Here is a 19,051-nt window from a genome sequence, read left to right on the forward strand (position 1 = left end):
AGAATGTTGTATTCAGTTGTGAAAGACTAACCAATTCTTTTGTTTGGTAGATTTGCCTGGACCTCCAGTCAATCCAAGAGTCACAGACACAACCAAGTCCACTGCCACCCTGAACTGGGGAAAACCTCTCGATAACGGCGGATCTGACATCACTGGATATGTAATTGAGCACAAGAAGGAAGGAACAGAAGAATGGGTCAAGGATTCATCTCTACTTAGAATAACCGAATTTGTTGTTCCCGAGCTGGAAACCGGTGCAAAATACCACTTTAGAATTAGTGCTGTGAATGCTAAGGGGGCAGGTGAATCTGCCGAAACTCAGGAACTGATGGAAATTGTGGAGCGTGCAGCTGAGCCAGATTTGGAGCTAGATATTGAGCTGAGAAGAACCCTCGTCGTTAGGGCGGGCTGCTCCATTCGCCTCTTTGTGCCAATCAAGGGACGTCCTACACCAACAGTCAGCTGGACTAAGGAAGATGGCCCTGTCCCACGTGCAGTCATTGACAGCACTGAATCATTTACAATGCTGATCATTCCTGAGAGTTCAAGGATTGATGCAGGCAAATATCAGCTTACTCTTGAAAACTCAAGTGGTAAGAAGAGTGCTGATATACATGTGAGAGTTCTGGATTCTCCTGGACCCCCACTTAATCTAAAACCAATCAAGATTGACAAAGACAGCATTACTCTCCAGTGGGAGATGCCTCTCATTGATGGTGGAGCCAAGATCACAAGCTATGTCATTGAGAAGAGAGAATCAACACGAAAGGCCTTTGCTACTGCTATTACAAATTGCCCACACACTTCAGTCAGGATCAGTGAACTGGGTGAAGGCTGTGAGTACTATTTCAGAGTGTCTGCCCAGAACGAGTATGGTATTGGTGAGCCAGTCGAAACTGCAGATCCAATCCGTGCATCCCAGGCACCAACTCCTCCAGAGAGTATTATTCCTACTGATATCACCAAGAGTTCTGTGAGCCTGGCATGGACTAAACCCAAGCATGATGGTGGAAGCAGAATTACGGGATATGTCCTGGAAGCCCAGAAGAAGGGAACTGATCCGTGGGCCCATGTAACAACAGTCAAGTCCATGGATTTCACAGTAAAAAACCTGAATGAGAATGAGGAGTACATTTTCCGAGTAATGGCTGTCAACCTGTCGGGCAGAAGCTCCCCACGTGAGAGCAAACCCATAGTTGTTAGGGATTCCACAATGGTGCCTGAGTTTGACCTGCGCGGTGTGTGTCATAAGACTGTTATTGCTAGAGCTGGAGATGAAATCAAAGTTGAGATCCCAGTTATGGGACGTCCTAGACCAACTGTCTCTTGGCAGAAGGATGGTGCAGCCCTGAAGCTCACACAGAGAACCAATGTGGAAACTACTTCTGCTACTGTTATCCTTAGCATCAATGAATGCAATAGAGCAGACAGTGGTGTATACACCATGACAGGAAAGAACATTGTTGGCTCTGTGACAGATAACATCACTGTGAAAGTACATGATGTACCTGGGCCACCCAAGGGACCAGTTAACATTGTGGAAATATCCCGTACAAATTGCATATTTGCTTGGGACCCTCCTGAGAATGACGGAGGTGTTCCAATTAATAATTATGTGGTTGAGATCAGAGACACAACTTCCCAAACATGGACAGAGCTGTCTTCTACTATCATCCGTACCGTGTTCAAAGCCATTCGGTTAACCACTGGTTCAGAATACCAGTTCAGGGTGAAGGCTAAGAACAGATACGGTGTTGGACCTCCCATCACCTCAGAGGCTGTGGTGGCAGCTTATCCATTTAAAGCCCCTGGACCTCCTGGTACTCCGAATGTTGTTGCATTCACCAAGGACTCTATAACGGTAGGCTGGAATGAGCCTGTGTCTGATGGTGGAAATGAGGTCTTTGGTTATCATGTTGAGAGGAAAGAAAGAAGCAGCATTACATGGCAAAAGATCAACAAGAGTATTGTGAAAGGAAACATCTTTAAATCCAGTGGGCTTGAAGCTGGAGGAGCCTATGAATTCCGTGTCATGGCTGAAAACATGGCAGGCATTGGTAAGCCCAGCAAGGCCTCAGAAGCAATACTGGCCTTGGACCCTGTGGATCCACCAGGCCAACCTCTACCAATATTTGTCAATAAAAATGTCATCACTATTCAGTGGACAAAGCCTGAGTATGATGGTGGATTCAAAATCACTGGCTACACAGTGGAGAAGAGAGAACTGCCGACCGGTCGCTGGAGCCGAGCCAATTTCACCAACATCATTGAGACAGCATTCACTGTCAGTGGACTGACTCAAGATGCCTCCTACGGGTTCCGGGTCATAGCCAGAAACTCTGCAGGAGCAGTCAGCATTCCATCTGAGCCTTCAGACCCAATCTTGTGCACAGATGACATAATTGAGCCACGCATTATGGTTGATGCCATCTTCAAAGATGTTGTTCCCCTGAGAGCAGGAGAGTCCTTCAAGCTTGATGCTGACATAGCTGGTCAGCCAACACCATCTATGGTTTGGACCAAGAATGGAAAAGAGGTTGAGAACACAATGAAACTGGACGTTAAGTTCACTGAACTGACAACCACACTGACCAACAAGGACTCTATCAGATCAGATGGTGGAGAATTTGTTTTGACTGCCACTAATGTTGGTGGATTTGCAAAGCACATCTTTAATGTGAAAGTGCTTGACAGACCAGGGCCACCTGTTGGACCTCTTAAGGTAACTGATGTCACAGCTGATAACTGCGTTCTGACCTGGGCTCCACCTGCAGATGATGGCGGTGCCAAGATTGAAGGATATGTGATCGAAAAGCGTGAGTCAAGCAGACTGGTTTGGACTAATGTGGTTTCAGACCTGAAAGTTACACGACATACGGTGACGAAGCTGCTCAAAGGGAATGAATACATCTTCAGAGTTATGGCAGTGAACAAATATGGAGTTGGCGAGTCTCTTGATTCAGAATCCACTGTTGCAGACAACCCATATGTGGTTCCAGATCCTCCAGAAAATCCTGAGGTGACAGCTATCACTAAAGATTCAATGGTTGTTATGTGGCAAGCTCCCAAGAGTGATGGCGGAACTCCCATCACTAACTACAACATCGAAAGGAAAGACCAAATAGGCCTCCGCTGGGTCAAATGCAACAAGAGGAAGGTCAAAGATCTCCAGTTCAGGGCAGGAGGCCTTGTTGTCGGACATGAATATAAATTCAGAATAATTGCAGAGAATGCTGCTGGAGTTAGCACACACAGTGTCTCCAGTCCATTTTACAAGGCAACTGATGCACTGGACATGCCAGGGCCTCCATGCAACCCTAGAATCCTGGACACAACCAGGTCCTCAATTACTGTTGCCTGGAACAAACCTGTATACGATGGAGGCTCTGACATCACTGGCTACATAGTAGAAACCTGCATCCCATCTGAAAAGGAGGAGGAGGAGGAATGGACCATTGTGACACCAAAAGAAGGTCTCCTAGCAACCTCATTCACCATTATTAACCTGAAAGAGAACCAGGAGTACAAGATCAACGTTTCTGCTCTCAACAGTGAAGGAATTGGAGAGGCAGCATCTGTACCTGACAATGCCAAGGCAGAGGACAGGCTCCTCCCACCTGAAATTAATTTGGATGCTGATCTCCGCAAAGTTGTCAGTCTTAGAGCTTGCTGCTCTCTCCGACTCTTTGTGCCTATCAGAGGCAGACCGTGTCCTGAAGCTAAATGGACCAAAGGAGATGGTGAGGCTATTGAGAGGGCAACCATTGACAGCACAACATCATATACATCACTTGTAATTGAAAATGTCAACAGATTTGACAGTGGAAAATATAATCTTACAGTTGAAAACAGTTCTGGCTCCAAGACAGTTACAGTCCAGGTCAGGGTGCTTGATACACCTAGTGCCCCACAGAACCTGAAGATTACTGCTGTAACAAAAGAAGCTGTCTCTCTGACTTGGGAACCACCAGTGAATGATGGAGGAGTAAAGATTAAGAACTATATTGTTGAAAAACGTGAGTCCACAAGGAAAGCATATGCCACAGTTAATGCTCTCTGCTACCCGACCACCTTCACAGTTGACCACCTCCTGGAAGGATGCAACTATTACTTTAGAGTTCTGGCTGAGAATGAATATGGCGTTGGTCTTCCCATTGAGACTGGTGAATCAGTTAAAGTGTCTGAAAAACCACAGCCACCTCGCAAAGTCTCTCTTAAGGATGTTACCAAAAATAGTGTCACTCTCTCTTGGGAGAAGCCAGAGCATGACGGTGGCAGCAGAATAGGCTGTTATGTTGTTGAGATCCAGCCTAAGGGTGTTGACAAGTGGACCCAGGCTGTGATTGTAAAGGAAACAGAAGCTACAATTAGTGGCCTAAATGCAGGTGAAGAATACATGTTCCGTGTAGCAGCAAGAAATGAGAAGGGTACAAGTGACCCACGTCAAATTGGAGTGCCTGTGATTGTCAAAGATCTTGTGATTGCCCCTGTTGCCAAAATGTTGTTCAACACATTCAGTGTGTTGGCAGGAGAAGACCTCACAGTGGATGTTCCATATGTTGCACGTCCCAAAGCAGCTATATCCTGGGTAAAGGACGGTCAGCCTATGAAGAGAACTACCAGAGTAAACTTTAGTTCAACAGACACCTTGCTGAACCTCAAAATAAATGAGGCTACCAAAGATGACGTTGGACAATACCTCATTACTATTAGCAACACAGCAGGAGAGACAACTGCAGTCATTGGCATTGTTGTTCTTGACAAACCCGGCCAGCCAGGTGGTCCAGTTCAGGTAGAGGAGGTCACCTCTGACAGTGTAACTATCTCCTGGAACCCACCAGAATATGATGGTGGTTGCACCATCAAAAACTACATTGTGGAAAAGAGAGACACATCCACAACTAACTGGATGGTTGTATCTCCTAACCTTGCACGGACAAAAATCAAGGTAGGCCGATTGAAGACTGGCTCTGAGTACCAGTTTAGAATCACAGCAGAAAACAGATATGGAAAAGGCCCAACTCTTCAGTCAGATAGTATTGTGGCACAATATCCATACAAACTCCCAGGGCCCCCAGGAACACCATCCATTGCAACCTGGACCAAGGACAGCATGGTTGTGATCTGGAACGAACCTGTGATCGATGGCGGATGCTCCATCTTGGGCTATCATCTAGAGCGAAAAGAGAGGAACAGCATTATGTGGGTCAAACTCAACAAGTCTATTATCACTGACCAAACCTTCAAGACCAGTGGTTTGGAAGCAGGGATGGAGTATGAATACAGAGTTTATGCTGAAAACATTGTTGGAATAGGCAAAGTTAGCAAAGTGTCCGAGGGTCATATTGCTAGAGATCCTTGTGATCCTCCTGGCACCCCAGAGGCAACAAAGATCGCCAAAGACTCTTTGACCATTGTTTGGACCAAGCCGGAGTATGATGGAGGTGCAAAGGTTACAGGCTACATTGTGGAAAAGAAGGAGCTACCTGAAGGTCGTTGGCAGAAGGCTAACTTTACGAACATCATTGAGACAGAATATGTTGCAACTGGACTTATACAGGACAATCAGTATGAGTTCCGTGTCATTGCCAGAAATGCCGCCGGGGTTTATAGCTTGCCTTCTTACAGCACTGGCCCTATCACTGCAAGGGATGAGATCGAACCACCGGGTGTCAGCATTGACCCAGAGTACACACAGATCCTTATGGTTAACGCAGGAGAAACCTTCAAGATTGATGCAGATGTTCACGGCAAACCACTACCCTCTATCAACTGGATGAAGGGAGATCAGGAATTGGGCAACACTATTCATAGAGAAATTAAGAACACAACAACCAAGGCTTATATATCTGTCAAGGAAGCAAAACTTTCAGATGGAGGCCAATACACGCTGCTACTGAAAAATCCAGGAGGTGAAAAGGCTGTGCAGGTCAATGTGGTTGTTCTAGATAAACCTGGAGAACCTCAAGGACCTCTTGTTGTTACAGGGATATCCAAAGACCGATGCTGCCTTGCATGGAAACCACCAATGCAAGATGGTGGTAGCAAGATCTCTCACTACTTGGTGGAGAGGAGAGAAACAAGCAGATTAGTCTGGACTGTTGTAGACCCCAAAGTAGAAAATATTTGTCTAAGGGTCACTAAGCTCTTGGAAGGAAATGAGTACATCTTCAGAGTCCGTGCTGTCAACCAGTTTGGAGCTGGTGCACCACTTGGTTCTTCTGCTGCCATAATCAAAGATCCTTATTTACTCCCGGGGTCACCCAGGAGCTTAGAAGTTTCGGATATTAAGAAAGATTCAATGATGCTCACTTGGGAGGCTCCCTCTGAAGATGGGGGCAGTCCTATCACTGGATACATCATTGAGAAACATGACAAAGAAGGAGTACGATGGACCAGATGCAACAGACAAACAGTCACTGACTTGACTTTCAAGCCGATGGGACTCCTGGAAAAACACAGTTATGAATTCAGAGTTGTTGCTGAGAATGCTGTCGGTGTTGGTGAGCCAAGCTCCCCGACAGTATTCTACAAAGCTCTTGATCCCATTTTCAGGCCTGGCCCACCACACAATCCAAGAGTTACTGACACAACTAAAACATCAGTTTTCCTGTCATGGGGTAAGCCTGTCTGTGATGGAGGCTGTGAGATTCAGGGATACATTGTTGAGTGCTGCACTACTACAGTACCAGCAGTGCCAGAAGAGGCATCTGCTGAAACCCAAGCTGTAGAGGCACCTGCCACAGATGCACCTGCTGAGGAGTGGACAATGTGCACACCACCAACCGGTATCAAGAAGACTAAATTTGAAGTTGCAAACCTGAAAGAAAACCAGGCATACAAGCTTAGAGTGTGTGCCATAAACAAACTTGGAGTTGGTGAGCATGCTGATGTCTCTGGAGCTGTTGTTGCCCTCGACAGGACAGAAGAGCCAGATCTTGACATTGACTCAGAAATGAGGAAGATTGTAATGATTAAAGCTGGAGCTTCCCTTCGGCTGTTTATCCCCATCAAGGGAAGGCCAACTCCTACCATCAAGTGGGATAAGGATGAAGCTGACCTTAAAGAGACTGCTCAGCTTGAGGTGACCAGCAGTTACTCATCCCTTGTAATTGATAACATGAGCAGAACTGACAGTGGAAAATACACAATCACTGCTGCAAACGCCAGTGGAACCAAGTCAGCATTTGTTGTTGTCCGTGTTCTCGACACACCTAGTGCTCCTGTTAACCTGAAAGTGATGGAAATTACAAATCAATCAGTGACACTGGCATGGGAACCACCTATGTTGGATGGTGGGTCCAAGATCAAGAACTACATCGTTGAAAAGAGAGAAAGCACACGCAAAACATTTGCAGCTGTTGTAACAAATTGTCACGCTCTTACATGGAAGATTGAGCCTCTCCAGGAAGGTTGTAGTTACTTCTTCCGTGTCATTGCTGAGAATGCTCATGGTGTTGGCCTGCCAGCAGCAACTGCAGACGCTCTTAAGGTGTCAGAGGTTCCACAGTCACCGAAGACCTTGACTGTTACAGACCAAACCAAAACAAGCATCTCTTTGGCTTGGGAGAAGCCCGAGTATGATGGTGGTAGCAGAGTCATCCAGTATCTGCTCGAGGTGCAACTTAAGGGCCAGGAGAAATGGTCTGGTGTTAACACTTTTAAGACAATGGAGGCTACTGTTCCCAATCTCAATCCAGGGGAGGAGTATCTCTTCAGAGTTACTGCAATGAATGATAAGGGCAAGAGTGACCCCAAAGTCCTTGCGGGTCCAGTGATGACAAAGGACTTGGTGTTTGAGCCTGATGTTCGTCCTGCATTCAGCAGCTATAGTGTCCATATTGGCAAAGACATGAAGATTGTCATTCCCATCTTTGGACGTCCTAAACCAACAGTCACATGGACTAAAGATGGAGCTCCTATGAAGTTCACCACCAGAGTCAATACTCTCAATACACCCACAAATACAACACTTAGCATTAAGGAGGCTGCAGGTGATGATGGTGGCATGTACAGTATAAATGTTGCTAACTCAGCTGGAAAGAAAGACACAACTGTTGAAGTCATTGTACTAGACAAACCTGGCCCTCCATCCGGCCCTGTAAGGTTCGATGAAATCACAACACAGAGTATCAGTATTTCATGGGACCCGCCTAAACACAATGGTGGCTGCCAGATTTCAAACTACATTGTGCAAAAGAGAGATACTACTTCTCCAACATGGGAAAACGTCAGCATCAACTATGCCAGAACCTCCATTAAAGTGCCTAGACTGAAGACAGGAGCAGAGTACCAGTTCAGGATCATCGCTCAAAACCGCTATGGCAAGAGTCATGGCCTGGATTCATCTGCTGTGGTCGCTCAATACCCATACAGAGAGCCAGGCCCGCCAGGCACCCCCTTCATTTCTTCTCTTTCGAGGGACCACCAAGTTGTTGAGTGGCATGAGCCTGTCACAGATGGAGGCAGCAATGTTCTTGGCTATCATCTTGAAAGAAAAGAGAGGAATAGTATTCTCTGGGTCAAGATCAACAAGACACTAATTCACGATACGATCTTCAAGAGTCACCCATTGGAGGAAGGTGTTGAGTATGAATACAGAGTTTATGCTGAAAATATTGTGGGTATCGGCCGGTGTAGTAAGATCTCAGAGGGCTCCATTGCCCGTGACCCATGTGATCCACCTGGTACACCAGAGGCCTCCCATGTCACCAAAGATACCATTGTCATTCAGTGGACTAAGCCTGAATATGATGGTGGTAGTAATATAACTGGCTATACTGTGGAGAAGCGGGACCTGCCAGAGGGCAGGTGGGGCAGGGCAAACTTCACTAATGTGATTGAGACACAGTTTACTGTGACAGGACTGACTGAAAATGCTCAGTATGACTTCAGAGTCATCGCTAAAAATGCTGTTGGCACCATCAGCAAGCCGTCCTACAACAGTGGACCAATCACTGCAAGTGACAAGCTGGAGGCACCCAAGTTCTCCATTGACCCTGCATTCACCAAGACCATTATAATCAATGCTGGAGAGACATTCAAGCTTGATGCAGATGCATGTGGAAAGCCACTGCCTACAATCCAGTGGTTCAAGGATGAAAAACCAATTGAGAATACACTCCGACTCGAGATTAAAAACACAGAAAACCATGCGATGATCCTCATTAAGGACGCCATAAGGATTGATGGTGGAATGTACACTCTCCAACTGACAAATGAGGCTGGCAGTGAAACTGTGCCATTTAAGGTTGTGGTCCTGGACAGAACTAGCCAGTGTGAGGGACCCCTTCACATCACTGCAGTAGCTGAAAATAGATGCACACTGGTATGGCGCGCCCCTCTTCATGATGGAGGTAGTCCTATTAAACATTACATCATTGAGAGAAGAGAAACCAGCCGTCTAGCTTGGACTGTTGTTTCTAACAGCTGTGAGACCACATCCTACAAAGTCACCAAATTACTGGAAGGTAATGAGTACATGTTCCGTGTCATGGCTGTTAACAGTTACGGTATCAGTGAGCCACTTGGATCTGGTGGAGTGATTATGAAGACACCATTTGTTCCTCCTGGTCCACCTCACATTGAGGATGTATCAAACATTGCTCATGATGGCATGACCATTAGTTGGTCTGCTCCTGAGAGTGATGGAGGCAGTGAGATTACCAATTACTTAATTGAAAAGAAGGACAGAAGTGGAATCAAATGGACCAGATGCAATAGGCAGAAGGTCGCGGACCTCTCCTTCAGAGTTACAGGATTATCCACAGGCCACGAGTATGAGTTCAGAGTAACTGCAGAGAATATAGTTGGAGTGGGAGAACCAAGCCTTCCAAGTTCAAACTACAAGGCCTGTGATCCCAAGTACAAACCTGGAGCCCCAGCATATGTGAATGTAATTGACTCCACAAAGAGTTCCCTAACAGTGTCATGGGGTAAGCCTCTGGCTGATGGTGGCAGTGCCATTCAAGGGTACATTGTTGAAGTCTGCAAGGCTGAGGAGGAAGAATGGGCCATGGTTACTCCCCCCACTGGCCTACGTGTCAACAAATTTGAAATTACCAAACTTACTGAGGGTCAGGAGTACAAGATACAGGTGTGTGCTCTGAACAAACTAGGAGTTGGTGAGCCAGCAGTGCTCTCTGGAACAGCAAAGCCAGAGGAAAGAGTGGAACCACCAGAGATCCGCTTGGACTCTGAGCTGAGGAAGGGCATCACTGTGAAAGCCGGTGGATCTGTTAGAATCCATATTCCATTTAAGGGCAGGCCAACACCTGAGATTGGGTGGACTAAGGATGATGGAGCCCTGACTGAAAAGGCAGTGCTGGAGAAGGCTCCCAACTTCACACATCTGTCCATTGACTCGTGTGACAGGAGTGATTCAGGAAAATACACCCTCAGTCTGACCAACAGCAGTGGCTCTGTGTCTGAGTTTGTTGTCGTCAAAGTCCTGGATACACCTGGAGCCCCACAGAACCTTGTGGTTAAAGATGTGAAAAAGGACTCTGTCACTCTTGTATGGGATGTTCCACTGATTGATGGGGGTTCCAAAACTAAGAACTATGTCATTGACAAACGTGAATCAACCAAAAAGGCATATTCAAATGTGTCTGCTAAATGCACCAGGACAACATTCAAAGTTGAGAACCTAATTGAAGGTGCTATGTATTACTTCAGAGTCATGGCTGAGAATGACTATGGGGTCGGCCAAGCTGTTGAAACAAAGCAAGCTTCCAAAGCCTCTGAGGTCCCACAGCCTGTTCGAAAAGTCTTCCTCACTGATGTCACCAAGGCCAGTGCCTCACTGGCATGGGAGAAACCAGAGCATGATGGAGGCAGTAGAATCGGTGGCTACCTGATTGAGATGCAGCCAAAGGGTACCGATAAGTGGGGAGTTGCAACAAATACAAAGACATGCGAGGGCACTGCCAAAGGACTCACAGCTGGGACAGCATACCTATTCCGTATTATTGCTTACAATGAGAAGGGTAAGAGTGAACCAGTGGCACTTGCTGCACCTGTTGTTGCCAGTGACATGACTGTGGAGCCAAGCATTAAGATGCAATTCAACACTTACAGTGTTTTGTCTGGAAAAGACCTGAAGCTGGAATTCCCTGTGCTTGGCAGGCCCAAACCTAGAGTTACCTGGACCAAGGATGGTGAGCCTTTAAAGGTGACATCCAGAATCAATGTGGTAAACACTCAAGCAACAACCGCCATTCAGATTACTGAGGCATGCAAAGATGACTTAGGTAAATACTCCATTACAGCGGCCAATGCTGCTGGTACAATCACTGAGGATGTGGCTGTCATCATCCTTGACAAGCCTGGTGCACCAACAGGTCCAATCAAGATTGTTGAAGTGAGCAACACCTTTGTCCATCTTGCCTGGGAGCCCCCAGTGTACACAGGTGGATGCCAAGTGAAGAACTATATTGTAGAGAAGAGAGATACGACCACCACAACATGGCAGTCAGTCACCACACAGCTTGCTAGAACTGCCCTCAAGGTCACCAAGCTGAAGACTGGTGCCGAATACCAGTTCAGAATTATAGCTGAAAACAGATATGGAAAGGGTGCTTCCCTGGACTCCAAGTCCATTGTCGTACAATATCCATACAAAACACCAGGGCCTCCTGGAACACCAAATATCCAATCCGCATCAAAGGAAATGATGATCATTGAATGGAATGAGCCAGTCAATGATGGTGGAAGTTCAGTCATTGGTTACCATCTGGAAAGCAAAGAGAGAAACAGCATCCTGTGGAACAAACTGAACAAGACTCTCATCACTGATACTCAGTTCAAGATCTGTAATCTCGAGGAGGGCATCGGATACGAATTCAGAGTTTATGGTGAAAACATCGTTGGTATTGGTAGATGCAGTAAAGTGTCGGAGTCCTTTGTGGCTCGTGACCCATGTGATCCTCCAGGTGCTCCGGAAGCTGTTTCTATTTGTAAGAATCTGATCAAGATTCAGTGGACCAAACCTCAGTACGATGGTGGCAGCAAAGTAAATGGATATATAGTGGAAAGGAAAGATGTTTCCTCCCCTGATGGACGCTGGGTCAGATCTAACTTCACAAATATAATTGAGACTGAGTATACCACCACTGGTCTGACAGAGAAGGAGCAATATGAATTCAGAGTTATTGCAAGAAATGCAGCAGGAGTCTTCAGTGAACCATCCGACAGCTCTGGTCCTATTACTGCTACTGATGAAATTGAACCACCAACGGCCTCAATGGATCCCAAGTACAAGGATGTCATTGTTGTTAATGCTGGCGAACACTTGGTTCTTGATGCAGACATTCGTGGAAAACCAATTCCAGATGTTGCCTGGCTAAAAGAGGGCAAGGAAATGGATAAAGCCCTGCGCATTGAACTGAAAACTACACAGAAGCGTGCAGCCATGACCATTAAGGATGTAACCAAGCTTGACAGTGGTCACTATGACCTTGTGCTCAAAAATCTAGGTGGTACCAAAACCTTCCCTATCACTGTCAAAGTTCTTGATAAACCAGGTCCACCCACTGGACCAATGAAAGTGACAGGGATCCTGGCTGACAGGTGTATCCTTTCCTGGACTGAGCCAGCTCTGGATGGTGGGGCCAGTATCATTCACTACATCTTGGAGAAGAGGGAGACTAGCAGGTTGTCATGGACAATGGCTGCACCAAATATCAAGGGTCTATACCATAAAATAAAAAATTTGCTCCCTGGAAATGAATACATCTTCAGAGTCAGAGCAGTGAACAAATATGGCATGGGTGATTATCTGCAAAGTGAACCCACAATTGCATGCAATCCGTACAAGCCACCCAGTGCCCCTGGAACTCCAGAAGCCAGTCAGATCACAAAGGACTCAATGGTTCTGTCATGGACCACTCCAGAACAGACTGGTGGCGCTGATATTGAAGGCTACCACCTTGAAAAACGCGACAAAGATAGTGTTAGGTGGACAAAATGCAACAGACAAAAGCTGACTGACACCCACTTCAAGGTCACAGGTCTGATGACGGATCACTTCTATGAGTACCACGTTGCTGCTGAAAATATGGCTGGCATGAGTGACCTCAGTGAACTGTCCCTCTCCTACAGAGCATGTGATGCTACAACACCCCCTGCGCCTCCACACCACCCTAAAGTGACAGACTACACTAAGTCTTCCGTGTCTTTGTCATGGGGGAAACCTGACTTTGATGGAGGCGCATACATCAAGGGCTACCTTGTTGAAATGAGGGAGTATACACCAGTGCCTGAATCAACAGAGGAGGCAGAAGTAGCACCAGCAGTAGAAGCACCAACTGAAAAAGAATGGACTATGTGCACTCCACCCACTGGTATTCAAGCCACTAAACTCACCATCACAGACCTGAAGGAGGGTGGAGAGTACCAGTTCCGTGTCTGTGCTATCAACTCTGAGGGTGTTGGGGAGGCTGCTAATGTCAGTGGCACTGTACTTACATCTGATAGAGCGGAAGCACCAGAGATTGAGCTGGATGCTGATCTCAGAAAGGTGGTATCTGTCCGTGCTGGTGGAACTCTGCGTCTGTTTGTCGCCATCAGAGGACGGCCTGCACCTGCGGTTAAATGGGAAAAAGTTGAGGGTACTCTCTCAGAGCATGCTGCAATTGACACAACCAGTTCTTACACGATGCTTGTCATTGACAACGTCAACCGCTTTGACAGTGGGAAATACTCGCTTTCCCTGGAGAACAGCAGTGGTACAAAATCTGCGTTTGTTGCAGTGAGAATTTTGGATTCACCAAGCGCACCACAAAACTTTGGTGTGAAGGAGCTCAAGAAGGATTCAGTGACACTTGCCTGGGATACTCCACTCACTGATGGTGGATCTAAAATCACAAACTACATTGTAGAGAAGAGAGAGTCTGTCAGGAAGGCCTACACTACCGTCACCAGCAACTGCACAGCCAACTCATTTAAGATTGAAGAGCTGCCTGAGGGTGGAACTTTCTACTTCAGAGTCTGTGCTGCTAATGAATATGGCCTAGGACAGATGGTTGAAACCAAAGAAATCAAAGTATCTGAGGTACCTCTGCCACCAAGCAAGGTTACCCTTGTAGATTTGACAAAGAACAGCGTATCATTGGCATGGAACAAACCTGCCCATGATGGTGGAAGCAAGGTGATGTGTTACAATGTAGAATTTATGCCCAAGAGTGGAGATAAATGGGGCACAGCCTGCACAGTCAAGGTGCCTGAAGCAAAAATTCCTAATCTGACTCCTAATGAAGTCTATTTATTCAGAGTTGTTGCAATCAACGAGAAAGGAAAGAGTGAGCCGAAGGATCTGGGCTTGCCTGTGGTTGCAAAGGATGTTGCAATTGAGCCCTCGGTTAACTTACTTTTCAATACATACAGTGTGAAGGCTGGGGATGACCTCACTCTTGAGGTTCCTGTAAGAGGCAGGCCAAAGCCTGTTGTATCCTGGAAGAAAGATGGTCTTCCTTTAAAACAAACATCATCAGTCACCATCTTAAACACTGCAACCTCATCCAAAATACTCCTCAAAGAGGCTAGCAGAGAACACGTTGGCAAATATGCGATCACCCTGGCCAACACAGGAGGAACTGTCACCACAGATATTACTGTAGTTGTCCTTGATAAACCAGGTCCACCCAATGGTATTAAGGTCGATGCTGTGACCTCAGACAGCATCACACTGTCCTGGTCACCACCAGATTATGATGGTGGCTGCTCCATCAGTAACTATATTGTAGAGAAGAGAGACACAAACACACAAGAATGGCAAATGGTTGCAAGTAATGTTGCAAGAACAAGTTACAAGGCTGGCCGCCTCACACATGGTGCAGAATACCAATTCCGTATCTATGCTGTCAACCGTTATGGAAAGAGTACATATCTGGATTCACCTGGAATTTCTGCTCAGTATAACTTCAAACAACCTGGACCTCCTTCCACGCCCATAGTGAAATTGGCCACCAAGTCCTACATGCTTGTGACCTGGAATGAGCCAGTCAATGATGGTGGAAGTTCTGTCCTGGGCTACCATCTGGAGAGAAAGGAGCGTTCCAGCATTCTGTGGACCAAGATGAACAGAGGAATGATTAAAGATACAGAATACAAAGTCAATGGAATTGAAGAGGGCATGATGTATGAATACCATGTTTATGCTGAAAATATTGCTGGCATTGGTAAATGTAGCAAAGCTTGTGAAGCTGTAGCAGCCAGAGATCCATGTGATCCCCCAGGCACACCTGTGGTCACAGCTGTTACCAGAACATCTGTCTCCCTTTCTTGGGAAAAACCAGAGTATGATGGTGGAGCAAAGGTTTCTGGCTACTCCATCGAACGCAGAGATCTTCCAGAAGGACGCTGGACAAGGTGCAACTTTACCAATGTGCCAGAGACCCACTATGATGTGACAGGCCTAACAGAAAATAGCCAGTATGACTTCCGTGTCATTGCTAAGAATGCAGCCGGATTGTTCAGCGACCCATCTGACAACACTGGTTCCATCACTGTCAAGGATGATGTGGATCCACCACGCATCATGATGGATGTGAAGTTTAGAGAGGCAGTGTTAGTGAAAGCAGGTGAAACTCTGAAGATTAATGCTGACCTTGCCGGGCGTCCTGCTCCTGTCGTCTCCTGGACGAAGGATGGCAAAGATATTGAGTTGAGAGCCAGAATCCAAGTAGTCTCTACAGATACCAGCACTTCTGTCATTGTTAAGGACTGCATCAGAACAGATTCTGGACAGTATGCCCTGACTCTACAAAATATTGCCGGAAAAGTTACTATGCCAATAAACTGTGTAATTATTGATAAGCCCGGACCCTCAGCAGGACCTCTGCAGATCACAGGTCTCACAGCTGAGCACTGCACCCTGTCATGGGGTCCTCCTCAGGAGATTGGTGGTGCTGATATCACACATTATATTGTTGAGAAGCGTGAGACCAGTCGCTTGGCATGGACACTGGTGAAGGAAGACATCTCAAGCACATACTTCAAAGTCACAGGACTGCTAAAGGGCAATGAATATGTCTTCAGGGTTTTGGCTGTCAACAAGCATGGACGTGGTGAGGCTCTGGTGAGTGATACCGTAAAGGTCACAGATCCATACACTTTTGCCACTGCCCCAGCTAATGTTGATGTCACAACCATAACTGGAGATTCAATGACCCTCACCTGGTGCAAGCCAGCCAGTGATGGAGGCAGCCCCATTACTGGATATGTAATTGAGCGACGCGAGAAGACAGGAATGCGTTGGGTCAGAGTGATCAGAGATCCAGTTCTTGAATGTACCAGTGTAGCAACCAAACTGCGCAAGGGTTGTGAGTATGACTTCAGAGTCTATGCTGAAAATGCTGCTGGTCTGAGTCCTCCAAGTGAACCATCTGCAACATTCAGAGCAATCGATCCTCTGGTCGTTCCCTCACGCCCAACCAAGCCAAAACCTGTCAGTTCAACCGTGGACACAGTGTCCATTGTCTGGAAACCACCAACAGATGATGGTGGTGCTCCCGTCCTTGGATACAGTGTTGAATACAGAGACTACATCCGCAAACCAGAGCCAGAGGTAGAGGAAGAAGAGGAAGAATATGAGGAGGAGGAAGAGGAAGAGGAATCACCTGAAGAACTAGCAAGATGGGTTGAAGCTATCCCTCTTACCAAGAGCTTGGAATTCACAATCACAGGACTAAAGACTGACAAAGAATACGAGTTCTGTGTCAAGGCACTAAACAAAGTTGGCAGTAGTGTGCGCAGTCCATATTCAGATGCAGCTGCAGCAATGGACAGAACTGCAGAGCCATCATTTGATGTTGATATTGAGATGCGTAAAGTACTTAGTGTTAAACATGGCACAGCATTTACTCTAAATGTTCCATTCAAGGGAAAACCTGTGCCATCAGTGGAATGGGCCAAGGAGGGTGTTGATCTTAAAGTCAGGGGAACAATTGAATCAACAGATTCTAGCACTTCCCTGACCATTGAGAAGTCCAGTAGAAATGACTCCGGCGAGTACAGTGTCACAATAGAATCCCCACTGGGAAAAGCAACACTGCCTGTGGTTGTCAAGGTGCTGGACTCTCCTGGCCCCCCTGTCAATGTTAAAGTGTCAGCAGTTACTAGGGATTCAGCAACCCTCACTTGGGAAGCTCCAGAGAACGACGGTGGCGATGCAGTGAAGGTCTATCATGTTGAGAAACGTGAAGCCAGTAAGAAGGCCTGGGTGTCTGTGACCAGCAACTGCCGTGCACTGACTTACAAGGTGGAAGCCTTGCAGGAAGGAGCCATCTATTACCTGAGAATTATTGGAGAAAATGAGCATGGAGTCGGTGTCCCTCAGGAGGCCAAGGCTGGAACCAAGATTACAGGTAACATATGAACGTACTACCTAATAGCTTGATTTTTTTGAGCATTTCATGTTTAGCCAAATGTGTTTCATACATGTATTGCTGTCTATTACAGAGGCACCAAGTCAACCCATGAAACTTGGAGTTGCAAATGTTACCAAGGACAGCATCACAATTGCCTGGACCAGACCAGAGTATGATGGTGGTAGCAGAGTTAAAGGTTACCTTATTGATGCTCTGGAGAAAGGACAGACCAAGTGGGTGAAGTGTGCCACTGTGAAGACCATGACTCACACTATCAAGAGCCTGAGGGAGAATGCTGAGTACTTCTTCAGAGTGCGAGCCGAGAACCATGCTGGACTCAGTGAACCCAAAGAGATGATCGTACCAGTTATTGTCAAGGAAATACAAGGTATTCCCTCAACTCTAAAAACAATTTTTTGGTATAAATTACTTTATTCATATCATAATTTGTTATTATCGCTAGAAAACAGGATACGACTCATAACAAAAATGATTTAATATATTTCTACATAGGAATTGTCTTTGCTGCATACAAATGACATGACATGCTGTAATACAATGTTTATATAATACTAATGGGCGTATGAGTTGTGAAGTGACATTACCTATCACATACCTGTCTTGTTTTTCCAACAGAGGCGCCAGAGTTTGACCTGACGAACTACCCGAAGAGTACAGTTTATGTTAAAGAAGGATCCGACCTGACCTTTGAGATTCCTCTCACTGGCAGGCCCATGCCTACAGTGACCATGTCCAAGAACAATGTTGTCATCAAGGGATCGAAGAGGCTGCTGACAGATGTGACACCAGACAGCTTGATCGTCACTCTAAAGGAAAGCATTGCAAGTGATGCTGGCAAATATGAAGTCACTGCCTCAAATGTGGGAGGTACAACAAAGATCTCCGTTATCTTCGTGGTTTTGGCCAAACCCGGCCCCACTGGTCCGGTTGAGATTGGAGAAATTGGCGAGACAACGGTGTGTCTGAAATGGGCTCCTCCAGAATATGACGGTGGCAGTCCTGTTACTAACTACATCGTTCTGAAGCGTGAAACCAGCACCCCCAACTGGGCCGAAGTCTCAACTAATATTGCCAGAAGTGTGATCAAGGTGTCTAAGCTGACCAAGGGAGAGGAGTATCAGTTCAGAATCAAGGCTCAAAATCGTTTTGGTGTCAGTGACCACATTGACAGCAAATCGGTCCTGATCAAGCTTCCATACAGTAAGTCGGACAACTTCCTCATCATGTAGATTTAATGATCCTGTTAATTCCTTCACAATAAACATCATTCTTTGTACCTTTTGTTGAATCCTACTACCTCCATGAATAAACACTTACATGAGTACTGTCTGTTGCAGCCATCCCTGGACCTCCATCCACACCTTGGATCGGCTTTGTATCGAGGGAGAACCTGACAATCTGCTGGAATGAGCCAGTAACTGATGGTGGAAACCCTGTGATAGGATATCATCTCCAGATGAAGGAGAGGAGCAGCATCCTCTGGCAGAAGATCAATAAGACAGCGATCCCAGCAAACCAGTGGCGAGTTGCAAACATCTGCCCTGGCCACATCTATGAGTTCAAGGTGGCAGCTGAAAATGCCGCTGGTATTGGAAAGCTCAGCAAGACCTCTGAGGAGGTGCTTGCTATTGATGCCTGCGGTGAGTGTTTTTAATTTAGAT

The 19,051-nt window shown here is 46.4% G+C and overlaps 1 protein-coding gene across 1 annotated transcript in view; it reads left to right on the plus strand.

The window, feature by feature from the left end:
- The window catches only part of ttn.1 (titin, tandem duplicate 1), a 148,380-nt gene that overhangs the window by 105,530 nt on the left and 23,799 nt on the right, over positions 1 to 19,051 (plus strand). The window contains 4 exon segments of the mRNA XM_061089000.1: positions 51 to 17,366; positions 17,461 to 17,757; positions 18,006 to 18,590; positions 18,728 to 19,030. Coding sequence (XP_060944983.1) covers positions 51 to 17,366; positions 17,461 to 17,757; positions 18,006 to 18,590; positions 18,728 to 19,030 — 18,501 coding nt within the window.

Source organism: Limanda limanda, chromosome 16, assembly GCF_963576545.1.
Source record: "Limanda limanda chromosome 16, fLimLim1.1, whole genome shotgun sequence".
In the NCBI taxonomy this organism is placed as follows: Eukaryota; Metazoa; Chordata; class Actinopteri; order Pleuronectiformes; family Pleuronectidae; genus Limanda; species Limanda limanda.